Source organism: Petaurus breviceps, unplaced genomic scaffold, assembly GCF_028583685.1.
Source record: "Petaurus breviceps papuanus isolate PSGF00001 unplaced genomic scaffold, PetGlider_PUasm1.0 419, whole genome shotgun sequence".
Lineage (NCBI taxonomy): Eukaryota > Metazoa > Chordata > Mammalia > Diprotodontia > Petauridae > Petaurus > Petaurus breviceps.
In genome coordinates this window covers 13,156,336-13,168,614 of record NW_027186324.1, presented here as the reverse complement: position 1 = coordinate 13,168,614, position 12,279 = coordinate 13,156,336, and the positions used below count along the sequence as shown (strand labels likewise).

General features: G+C 41.3%; 1 protein-coding gene across 1 annotated transcript in view; it reads right to left on the bottom strand.

The window, feature by feature from the left end:
• Positions 1 to 2,236: 2,236 nt before the first annotated feature.
• GABRR3 (gamma-aminobutyric acid type A receptor subunit rho3) overlaps positions 2,237 to 12,279 on the bottom strand; it is a 78,670-nt gene continuing 68,627 nt past the window's right edge. Inside the window, exons 9-10 of the mRNA XM_069100503.1 lie at positions 8,659 to 8,855; positions 2,237 to 3,695 (exon numbers count right to left, since the gene is read on the bottom strand). Coding sequence (XP_068956604.1) covers positions 3,396 to 3,695; positions 8,659 to 8,855 — 497 coding nt within the window. The 3' untranslated portion in view covers positions 2,237 to 3,395. The remainder of the gene's footprint in view (positions 3,696 to 8,658; positions 8,856 to 12,279) is intronic.

The window sequence follows — 12,279 nt, the reverse complement described above, 5'->3', positions numbered from 1 at the left end:
TCCATATTCAGATTATTTTCTGTCATCAACTTTGGTAACTTCCAAAGCTACTCCTTTAGGCCTTTGGGCAGGTTGTTTAGGCCTCTGTTGCTCAGAGTGAGTGTAAATAGCAATCATTACTGTTTTGACCAGAAACCCAGAGGATCTTTCCCTCCTAGATTGATTTTTTTTTCTTTACTAGATAAAAGAGGCCCTTCTTTACCTCATTTCTTACCTTTCCCACCCAGTCTTAATCACTGAAAGGGTGTTGCCTCAGACAAACTGAGACCTAAGAAAGACCTTTGCTGAAAAAAGTCAAGGCAACCAGGGTCACCTCCAGTCATCCTGATCTATATCGGGTCACTGGACCCAGATGGCTTCAGAGGAGGGAGTGAGGCTGGTGACTTTGCACAGCCCTCCCTCACTTAAATCCTATTCATGTGCAAGTCATGGCATCACCTCCCTGATGTCATGGTCCTCTTCGATGTGACTACTATGATTAAATCTATTCCTTCCCTCCCTTTGGCATCGAGGAAGCTCAGTGGAGAGAGAGCTGGGCCTAAAGTCAGGAATATGAGTTCAAATTCAGCTGCAGATATTTATTAGCCATATGCCCCTGAGAAAGTCACTTAACTTTTGTCTGCCTCAGTTTCTTCTTTTTCTACCTTGTAGATCAAATGAGATGATATTTGGAAAGCTCTTAGTACATAGAAGTTGCTCAATGAATACCTATTCCCTTCCTTTTCTCCCTTCCCCTCAGGGTATTCATTCAATTTCTGCGGTAATTTAGACTTTAGGACAATCTTATGTCATGAATCAGACTAGCAAACATCTGCAAAAGTGCTTCCTCTTGGTAGGGAGAGAATAAAAATAGCAACCCAGTGGCAAGGGACCCCTGCTAATATATTACATGAGGGGAGGAGCAGATTAGCATTAAAGATCAGGGTACACCAATTATCAGGCCAAATATCTGGTCATTAGGCAGAAAGTAATTGATCTGAAATCCAGGCTGGGAGCACCTCAACTTCCCTCTGACCACATGAACTGGATGTATATAGTGAGACTGGATGGGAAAGAAAGGAAAGATGTGAACGAGGGGAATGTGAGTTTGCAGCCTGGGCCTGGAGCACATGTCACTCAACTGGAAGCAGCAAGATTATCTAAGGGACTCTGGACACACTGGAAGGCCCGGGAGGACCCTCATCCGAGCCTCCCATTCCCAGGCTTGACTCTTCATCTGCCATTCTCCTATGCTTCAGTACGTTGAATCCAGGGCCACTCTTCCCTAGGCGAAGAAAGGCTGAGTATGAAGAGGGGAAGTGAGAAGGCTTGTTCCTCATTCCCTCTTTCTCTCTCTGCACATATGCACACACATACTCTATGCATATTTACATATATACACATGTCTCTATGTGTGTGTTTAAACACATGCATACATATATGCGCACATCCTAGGTTGTGATTTGTTGCTGAGGAATGTGGGATAGAAGTCCCCAACTTTCTCAGTCTTTTCCATTCAATATATAGCCTTTGTGATTCTCAAAGAACAGAGGTAGACGGGGCAGGGGGCAAGGGGGGTTGGAGGTGGTGTTGAAAACAGTTTCTTCCTCACAGTTTCCCTCTGTTCTTTTTCCATTTGAGAAACATCGTCTTGTAAATATTTGCCCAGTCAAAAGAGTATGAGAATGTTTCAGAACTCAAGTGGGTTTCTGGCCAACTTTAAAGCAAATGAAAGATGAAATAATAATGTCAGAGGAGGTAGCAGATATAATAAAAAGAACAGACTTGTATGCTCAGTGCTCAGCACAGTGCCTGCACATTGGAGGTATTTAATAAATGCTTATTGACTGACTGACAGATGTGGTTCTATCCTGGATGTCTGTTACATGATACAAGATTGAGAGGGAAGTGGTTTAGACCATTAACTGAAAGAGTTTCAGGAGGAATGCTTACTGACCATGGATCCCACAGTGGGTGGTGGCCCTGAAGATAGCTGACCAATTGGAGACTGGCAAGGAGGAGTGGAGATATTGGGTTTATGGGGAGGAGTGAAGATGTGCCTCCCAGCATGGAACAACTGCGTACAGTGGTGTAGCACAATGTGATGGTGTCAGTAACAAGACATCGACTGCCATGCAGCATCTAAGGCATGTCGACCTTAAGCACAGGTTTTCCTGAATTTATATGTTCTGTGTGTAGAAGGGGGACTTTGAGCATTCCCTGATCACCTAGTTGTAAAATCTCAAAGTATCTATTTCTGGAAAGATATCCTACGTTCTCCTACATGAGTGGGAATAGCTTCCCTTGACAAGTAGTGAGGCCAGAACATGGGGTGTCTTTCAGAATGCCAAGCTGGGAAAGTCTCACTCTTTTTTCTTTTTCTTTTCCCTGTGTGCTCCAAGTGCTGATGCATTGACTGAATTGGTGAGGGTGGATGTTTCTATCTTTGTTTTGTTTCATTTGTCCTCAGTTTCAGGTGCAATGGTAATTCCTATAGACCCAAGAGTTTGAGCTATAATAGCCTTGGGATTAGGATTGCAGGGAGAATACTGGAAGCTAGGCAGTTTGGCTGGGAAATTCTGAGAATTACCTGATACTCGAGGCCAAGGTGGGTTTTGGAATTGGAAGTGGGACTGTGGTATATAAGAAGTGAAATAAGCTATGAAATTAATTTTCTTCTCTCAGAGACTGAGCAGGTATAAGGCAGGTGTGCAGAAGATGAGAGGATAGATTATGCTCCACGTAATCTTACATTTTACAAATACATCTATGTATTTGTTGTTATACCTTTAAAATAAATATTGCCCTGTAGAAGCCAATCCAGCTATAAGTGGCTAAATGGAACTGGGCTTCAAGGGATACCTCTGCACTTGAAGACACACCATTAGCAAAGACAGGAGCCAATGACAGAGAATCTGGCTATGCCCAAACCCAGGGGAGCAGTAAAATGCAACATACCGGACCTTCAGGCAGCGGAGACCAGGGTAATCAGTATTGCATGAACTCTGTACACATCTACTCTTCTCATTAACGGTGTATACATTTGTAGGAGAGTGAGATTTAAGTTTATGAAAAGAACATTATTTTATTACTGTTTTTCCTTAAATGTCTTTGCTTTGAACAAAGTATGTCCTATGGCAGACTATTAAAAGTAAATACACCATTAGCGGCTTATGGGCAACAGTGTAGAGAAAATTCTGATCCACAAAGTGCCTAGAACCTGGGGTGTCTCCCTGGAGGTGTACAGGTGAAAGGGTCCCTGGGTGCTACGGATACATATCCATTATACATCCCAAATATAATGTTGGGGCCTCTCCCATCCAAGGGACCTGGGGCAACTCCCTTTTTTTCCAATTCTGTTAATTGTCTGGTGAGCACAGGGATGACTGACACAAAGTGGCTCCTGGTTGTCTCTTTCATACATAGAAGCCCCAGTAAAAAAAATTAAATACAATGAACATAGCAGGAAAAACAATTCTAGAATAGGTGTCAATGACATGATTGTTCTTCAGAATGATTCTGCCAACATTGCCTCTCAAAGACTTCTTCCTCTCCAGCTGAGCCGAATCTCTGGTGGGGACGCTGGGGCTTGGGCTGTGCATGTATGCTTCTGAATGTATAGCAAAGGGGGCCATGTCAATAGGAGTGTCGTTGTCATGGTAACAGCCATCAAAGGCCATCGCTCGTACTGCTTCCATGTTATACATTCCAGAAATCTGATAAAAGAGAGTTATTTTTGTGAGATCATGAGTTATTTTTATTTTTCAAATGCTTTATTAACTTCTGATTTACATCCTTCATTTCCGCCAGATTTTAGTTACAAATTTTCTCCCCATTTTTCCCCTACCCACTGCCCCAAAATAGCGGTCCCACAGGATATCCCCTCCTCCAATCTGCTCTCTCCCATATCTTCTCCCATGCCCCTTTAGACTTTTCCAGTGGATCTCTATGCCCCAGTGCCTGTATATCTTATTTCCCAATTACATGTAAAATAGTATTAATAATAGTAAATATATATATATATATATATTTGAATATTTGATTTTAAAATTTTGAATTCCAAATTCATTCCCTTCCTCCCTTGTCACCCACCCTTACTGGGAAGATAAGCAGTTCAGTATAGGTTGTACATGTGTGGCCAATGCAAAACAATAACATAGTAGATGTATTGTAAAAGACTGACTATATTTCCCTCCTTCCTATCCCACCTCCCACTTGTTCTGTTCTCTACTTTGATCCTTTGAAGCCAGCTTGGCTTTTCAGAAGTGGGTGCTTCCAACTTCCTCCCCCCCAGCCTGCCCTCCCTTCCATCATCCCCCCTCTCATCCCCTTCCCCCCTACTCTCCTGGAGGGTGAGAGAGTATCATGAGTTATAAAATGGAGCAAACAGATACATGGGGCAGCTCCATGGATAAAAAAGTGACAGATTTTAATCAATAATTAAGCATTTATTGACTTACTGTTTCTTTCAGGAAATAGAATTTTGTTTAATTAAAGAAATCTGGGCTCTTTTTAAAGAAATCTGTTTCCTTTATTTTTACTTAATAAACAATTTATTTCATTACTGGGGGGCATCATTTTCCTTCTTTGTCAAATGAGAGTAGTCATCATAGTAGATCTTTTTTTTTCTCACAGAGATTTTTTGAGAAGGCAAATGGTTATTACTATGGAGAATTTTTATGACTTAAAAATGTTATGAGCTTATATTACTACCATTTGACGTTCATCTAACATAGTTTCCTGCCAACTTTATATCGTAAATTCCCATTATCTTTCCCACATCCAAATAAAAGGGTTCTCATGTATGAGTTCCTTATTTATCAAATTTGTAGATGACATAGAACTGAGAGGGATAGGAAAGACGCTGGATGACTGAATGAGGATCCAAAAAGATCTTGACAGGCCAAGGTTGGACTGCATCTAGTAAGATGAAATTTGTGGGATGAATGGGATAAATGCTAAATCGTCTACTGAGATTAAAAAACAACAACTCAAACTTCACCTGTATGACATAGGGGCAACTTAGCTGGACAACATCCTTTGAAAAGGATACTGAACTGAATTCTGGATCCTTGAAGCAGACCATGGAGTTAGGAGCACTGAGCTTGGAATCAGGAAGACTCATCGTCATGAATCCTGAGCTGGCCTCAGATATTTGCTAGCTATGATCCTGGGAAAGTCACTTAACTCTGTTTCTTTCAGTCTCCTCATCTGTAAAATGACCTGGAGAAGGAAATGGCAAACCACTCCAGTACGCTGGCCAAGAAAAATCGCAAATAGGGTCATGACTCAACAACACAACAAATGAGAAGCAAGAAAGTTTCTGTTACTCAAAAGCTAAGTTTGGAAATAGGTAATTTGCCTTTGACAAACCCTTTTTCCACTTTTTCATCCTTTCCTCTGGTCTCTCATCCCTTTCTCCTTTCCTAAATCCTTTGCTGAAACACCACAATTATATTTGCCCTACTTCTCACTCCCAAGAACTGAATTGTACAAAATCAACCATTTCTGCTACTACAAAATGTGCTAAGTTAATGAGCTACAAATACTGAGATTGAAAAAATCCCTACTTGCAAGGAGATGATACTCGAATAGGGGCATACGTTCAACATTTTTGGAGTGTCCTCTATGGGCAAAGCAATGATTTAGGCAACAGTTCTCTCAAGGACCTAATATTCTCTTAAGAAGAAACATGAGTGTATCCATACAACATACATGTATGTATGTACACACATATATGCATACCCACATACATGTCTAAAATAAAACCTGTATTCCCTCAGTACTGCTGATCTCAATGCTGCATTAGGCAGAAAGAGATCTAACTGCATTAATGATCATTAAAGTATGAATGACTAAAAGTCCAACACTCCCAGAGGCATTTGCTTTAAAAAAAAGATAACATGCATGTTAGTTCAAATGAATCTGTAGTTGATAAAATTTCAGGTAGTAGAATAGAATAAAGTAAAAAATTCAGGCAGTGTTTGGGAAGATATTTTTGAGAGTTGAAAACTTCTCAGACTGTCCCCTAAAATGGAGACAGTGCTCTAAACTCAAGCTGGGCTTTGGCTGCAGCTCGGCCTAAGCTTCGTTTTTACAAACTTACCCGTAATTCCCCTGCTTTCACCCACTCCCAACTTTCATTGGTTTTCATTGGCTGAAGATCGTTTCCTTGCTCCCTGTACCTGGGTAGACTCCCAAGCTAGACTGTGAGGCTGAGCTCTCCACCAAGGAGGGCAAGGTCAGTGGGAGCAGTTCGTTTTTTGTTCTGTAGCCAGCCTCCCTCTACTGGTTCAACATGGTGAGGGTGACGCTCCCTTTCTTGCAAGAATTGAGTAAATCCTTTCTCTTCCTACCTAGAGAAGCCTCTGCATTTTGTATTAAATTGTGGACAGGGTTTATCATCTCACACGAGATGAAGAAGATTACACCCAGGCCAGCCTCGCATGCCTATTTAGCACTCATCACTCTTAACAGTGTCATGACCCTTCCATTCTCCCTCCACACATCTTGTTTCTTCAGTTCCTCTTATGGACCACCACTGCAAAAATAGCAAGGTGGCACACTGACCTGAAGTCAGGAAACCCTGAGTTCAAATGCAGCCTCGCATCTTTACTCTCTGAGACCCTGGGCAAGTCACTAAAACTTGTTGTCCTCAGTTTCCTCATCTATAAAATGAGTTGGAGAAGGTAATCACAAACCACTCCAGTATCTTTGCCAAGAAAACCCCAAAATAGGGACATGAAGACTCAGACACAATTGGACACATGTAACCCTCCCCAACCCCATTACACTATACGTCACTTGAGGGTAGGTCTCGAATGCCTTTTTACAATCTGCAGCATACAGCACATTGTTTTGTAGATCAGAAACATGTGATACTTATTTGCTGAACTGAGTTCAGTTGAATTCAGTTGCCCGGGAGTCTGTACCTTGAGTTAGCTGTTTCTGTATTCCATGACAAGTATTATCATATAACAGATAGGGTACTAGGTTTGAACTCTGGTGAATCTAAGTTAAAATCTTATTTAAGAATCATATTAGCTGTGTGATTTAGGGCAAGTCACTTAGCTTTAAAGAGATTTTGTTTTCCCCATTTGCAAAATGGGGCTAATAGAACTTTCCTAACCTCCCTCACAGAGGTATTTATTGTGAGGAAAGTACTGTGAAAACTAAATTTCTGTATAAAGGCAAATTACTATTTCCATAATTTATCTTCAATTTCTAAGCTCACAGATTAGATATGACCCTTCTCTCAACCCCCGACAGACACAAACATACACATACTAATTCTTTTGGTAATGGAATAGGAATGGCAGAGATGGGCAGCAGTAACCCATTTGGCATTTCATGGGATTCATGTCTTATAGCCGTATTACCTTCATTTTTACAGAAGAGCAAACTGAGGCCCAAAGGTGTTACGAGGTTTTCCCATAGTTTCCAGGTAACAAGTATCAGAGCCAGGACCTTTGACTCCAAATGCATTGTTCTAATTTACTGTGCAGCTGGGCTTCTATGTAAGCCATAGAAAATGGCCATCCATCTTAGAGTGGCGGATTGAGTTTTAGTTACAGTCTCATGATCCTGACTTTGCTTCTTGTAACCTGGGTGACGTTCGGCAGGTTACTTGAGCTTTCAGTGCTTCTGTTTCTTTATCTTTAAAGTCCCCTTTGGCTTAGACAATTTTTAGTGTCCTTTCCAGATCTCTGTCTATGATTCTCCAAATTTATAAGCTATAAGTTATAAGACAGAAAGAGGTGAGATGGCTAATCTATTCAAAGAGCTTGATTATATTCTCCTTCGAGTCCAGGAGGTTGATTATCTTCTTTGTATGTGACGGGGAGAAGACAAAATTCAAGGGTTATTGTTGAATCATTTCAGTGGTATATTGATTCTTTGGGATCTCATTTAGGGTTTTCTTGGCAAAGATACTGGAGTGGTTTGCCATTGCCGTCTCCAGCTCATTTCACAGATGAGGAAACTGAGGCAAAGAGGGTTAAGGAACTTGCCCGGGGTAACACAACCAATAAGTGTCTGATGTCAGATTTGAACTCAGGAAGAACAGTCTTCCTGACTCTAGGCCTAGCTCTTTATCTCCTGCACCACCTAGCTGCCCCAGATTCAGTGGTCAGGGTATTGAATCTGCAATCAGAGGAATTAGCTTCAAATCCCACTTCTGTTTATTGCTTCTGTGATATTGGGTAAATCCCTTCACCTCCCTTGGACTCAAGTCTCCTCACTGGCAAAATCAGAAAGGTGAACTAAATGGCTTCTGAAGCACCATTCACCTCCTGGTCTATGATTCTTTCATTTTAAAATCTCTACCTTCACTATTTCCTCCTGTCTTCTAGTGAGCATGAAGAAAAAAAATGAACTCTGAGGACACTGATCTATTAGAAACATGAAACTGGATTGACTGTCTCTACACTGGGCAGCTCTTGTACTTCTGCTTCAGACCACACTTCAAGAGGAGGAGACTGTTCATGGGTAAGGGAAGAGTAATGCTCCCTGATTCAACCAGGATGCTAAAGGACGCCTAGTGCATGCTCAGATCCGTGAGGGGCCTCGATTCATTTCCCTGACTTTATAGCTTGTACTCTGTGAAGGAATATGAGGGAACAAAGGGTCAGAGTCGGACTGTGAGACTCACACAAGAAAAACAAGCAGGGGGGGCTGTACCTTTCCTCTCTTTTTAAATTGCTTCCTTTCTTCCACTGTGGTGAGGTAATTCACTGCAGCATACTCAATGACGGACAGGAACACGAAGAGAAAACTGACCCATAAGTAAATGTCCACAGCTTTGATGTAGGACACCTGAGGCATTGAGGCACTCGCTCCCGTGATGACGGTGGACATTGTCAACACAGTGGTAATACCTGCCAAGTCAAGGAGAATGAACTATAAATCCAATGAAATTAGGTCATGGTATCAGAGCCAACTAGGTGGTGCAAGGGATAGATAGATCTGAGTTTGAGTCTGGCCTCAGACACTTTCTACCGTGTTTCCCCGATAATAAGACCTATCCTGAAAATAAGCCCTCCCCTTACTGTGTAAGATTCCTCTAAAATAAGCCCTCCCCCGAAAATAGGCCCTATTGAGATTGCTACTGTAGTGAAGGTGATCCCCTGCGCTACACGCTACATTACGGTACCCTCTGTATGCACCGTCCCCCCCACCCCCGTGAAATGCATGCCGCGCTCCGAGCTGCATCCAATCAGAGCTGCAGCAGTGAGCGCGTCATCCTGTTCTTCCCCAGTGATTTGCTTATTGAATAAAGGTACATTTTTTTGTTCACATTTACCTGTTTATTAAAATTGCTGTCAATGTTCATTAAAATAAGCCCTGCCCTGAAAATAAGCCCTCTGGTGTTTTTCTGTCCAAAAAAAAAATAATAAGACAGTGTCTTATTATCGGGGAAACGCGGTAGCTGTATGACTGGGCCAGTCTTTTAACCTCCCTCGGCCTTAATTTCCTTAACTATAAAATGGGGATGATATTAGGACTTGCCTTAAGGGGAGAAATAATATTTGCAAAATGCCCAGCACTCCACAAATTGAGTTTCCTTGTTCCTTATCATAGATTCAGGACTGGAAAAGACCTTAGATTTCATCTAGTCATTTTTCAGATGCAAAAATAAGGCAACAGAAGGTACAGTGGCCTCCAAGACCAGACCTAACAACAACATGAGATAAGAATGAAAAGGCAGATTACAGTGAGATTGTGAGTGTGTGTAGTATATGTTTGGGAAGTGAGGGAATTATGGGAATTGAGTGAACCACAGTGACTTCATCTTGTGATTAAATTCTGAATCTAACTCAGTTCCCTTTCTAATTATGGGTCTAGTCCAATTTTTCTCTTGTGAGAAAATTTTGCTTAATTATGGGAATTGTGAGAAAACTTTATTTGTATTGTTTGAACCCAGCCTTGTGTGTCTGGGAAGCTGGACCATGTCTACCTGTTTCTTAGAGACTAAGGACCTAGGTTGTTCTGGTGAGAAACTCAGTCAGATCTAAAGATTAATGCCATAATAATTGTTCACAATTATTCATTTTAAGCAACCCATATGTCTTATTTGAAGACTGGCCCTGTACTGGTCAATGAGTTGCTGTTTTCTAGCTTCTTTGAATGAATACAGTCACTTGGGGAAAGTGGGAAACCTGTTTGTCTGATTTCAGGGAATTGTACCAGTTCACTTAGTCCTCTCTCCCTCAACTTGGAAAGCCTCTAATCTTTCTTCCAATTAAAAATCAGATTACTGGGGTGGCTAGGTGGCACAGTCAGGAGAACCTGAGTTCAAATATGGCTGCAGACACTTAACAATTATTAGCTGTGTCACCTTGGGCAAGTCACTTAACCTCAATTGCCCCGCGTTTCCCCTCTCATAATGTAACTTAATTCCTTTGTATTGGCAAAGCTAACAGGTACTTAGCACCTAGTTTGAAATTAATTAGATGAAGCCTTTGTTAAAGAAACAGAAGGTCTGAACTCCTGTTGCTGACGTAACCAGCAGGGACTGAAAAGGGAGGAGTTATGCTGTATATAAGGAGAAGTCTCTGCTGGGTCAGACAGATCTTCTTGGAGCCAGGTTTTGGAGTCTGAGGAAGAGAATTCCAGGCTGGAGAGAAGGATTTTTATTTTGAGAACCTGGATGAAGTGATTTTGATTCTGGGAACCAAAGGAAACTTCGGCTGATTCTGAGGGCCAGCCGAGCTGCTGAGGATTTCTGAGGACCAGACAGACCATGACTGTAGTGCTGGTATTTTGTCTGTTTGTGGCTTGTAAGCCTTGACTTCCTGGGAACAGACTATGAAGGATTTGGGGTGGACTGGACACTGTGGGCTTCAGTGTGGTACAGGAATTACATGCAGAGCTGGACAAGGAGCCTTTGGACCCAGGTGACAGTTTGGTGAATCCAGGTAGGAGCTGGCACCAGGGAAGGGGGTCCCAGGCATCTGAGAGCCTACCTCAGGTCAAGATGAAGAGATCTCTCCATGGATACTGAGTAGTGACTGATTGAAACTGTAACTTATTTGTGACTGAGGGGTGGATGGCCTGTGTATTTTACACTACCCCTTAAGAGAGTTCTGAGTAGTGACTGATATTGTAACTTAGTGTGCCCCATGAGTGGAAAACTTTGTCTATTGTATTTTGTGACCCTTCAGGAGGCAAGTCTCTTTAAGGATGATTGAGTTGATTGAATGATTGAGTTACCGAGTGATTGATTGACTAAATGATTGCACTTTGTTCAAAACCGTGTGACCACTGTGGTGAAAACTCTGTGGCCATTTTAGTGATAAGTAGTTGTGAATGCTGTATTTTGCTTTTCTATGATAAGCTGTAATAATGTGAATACTGTACCTTGATTTTCTGTAAATGTTTTGCTCTGATTTGTTATTGAATAAATAGAAAGTTTGCTATGCTATGTAACCAGAACCTTGAAAGCTGTTCACAGCAGCAGTCCTCTGGAAAGCTACTCATGTGTGGCATTACACCTCCTCCAAAAAAAAAAAAAAAAGCAACCCCCTCCCCAAACAAAACAAAACAAAAAAAGATTACTTAACCTTGTATCCTGATTTGTGTCCTGGTAATTGTTTTTTTTTTAATACACAAAAATATGTCTCTCCTTATATTCAGGATCCAGTGCCAAGCTAAGTGGGCCTAGTTTAGATTTGTTATGCAATTGGTGTTCATTGTTTAATAAATCGATATGCTTGGAAGCTTGAATCTTTGTTTCCGAAGTCATTTCAATCAATCTACATGTCACAGGAGGAGGGTTTCAAGAACCAGCATCAATAACTTGTACTTTAAATATAAATAACATTTTATGAGTATTTGTATTATATGGTAATTATTCGATTAGATTCTGGTTAGCGTATTTTAAATGTATTAACTCTCCCTGAAGAAAGTACGAATTGAATCTTTAGTGATTTTTCAAGTGGTGTGAAACCCAAATAGCAGAATGAACCCTAAATGCACAGACTCAGCATGAAGATCACTAACTACTAGTCGCTTGTGTCCCTTCTGCCCCTCAAAACAGTTCTGTGAGATTTCCATTCATATAAGACACACATTGAAAACAAACACATCCATACAAAGCCATTGCAGTTTTCCATTTCTCTGCTTTCTTGTTTTTTATTTAAAAAACAAACCCAAACCAAAACCCCTAACCCCCCAAACTCAAAGCTCAATTCTGTCATTGTCATGGTACACTGGTTACCCAACATCCTTGAAGGCTGCTCTGGTGAAGCATGAGCTTTTGGGAGTTCTATCACACTGTAAAGACTGAGCACAGTCCAAGTG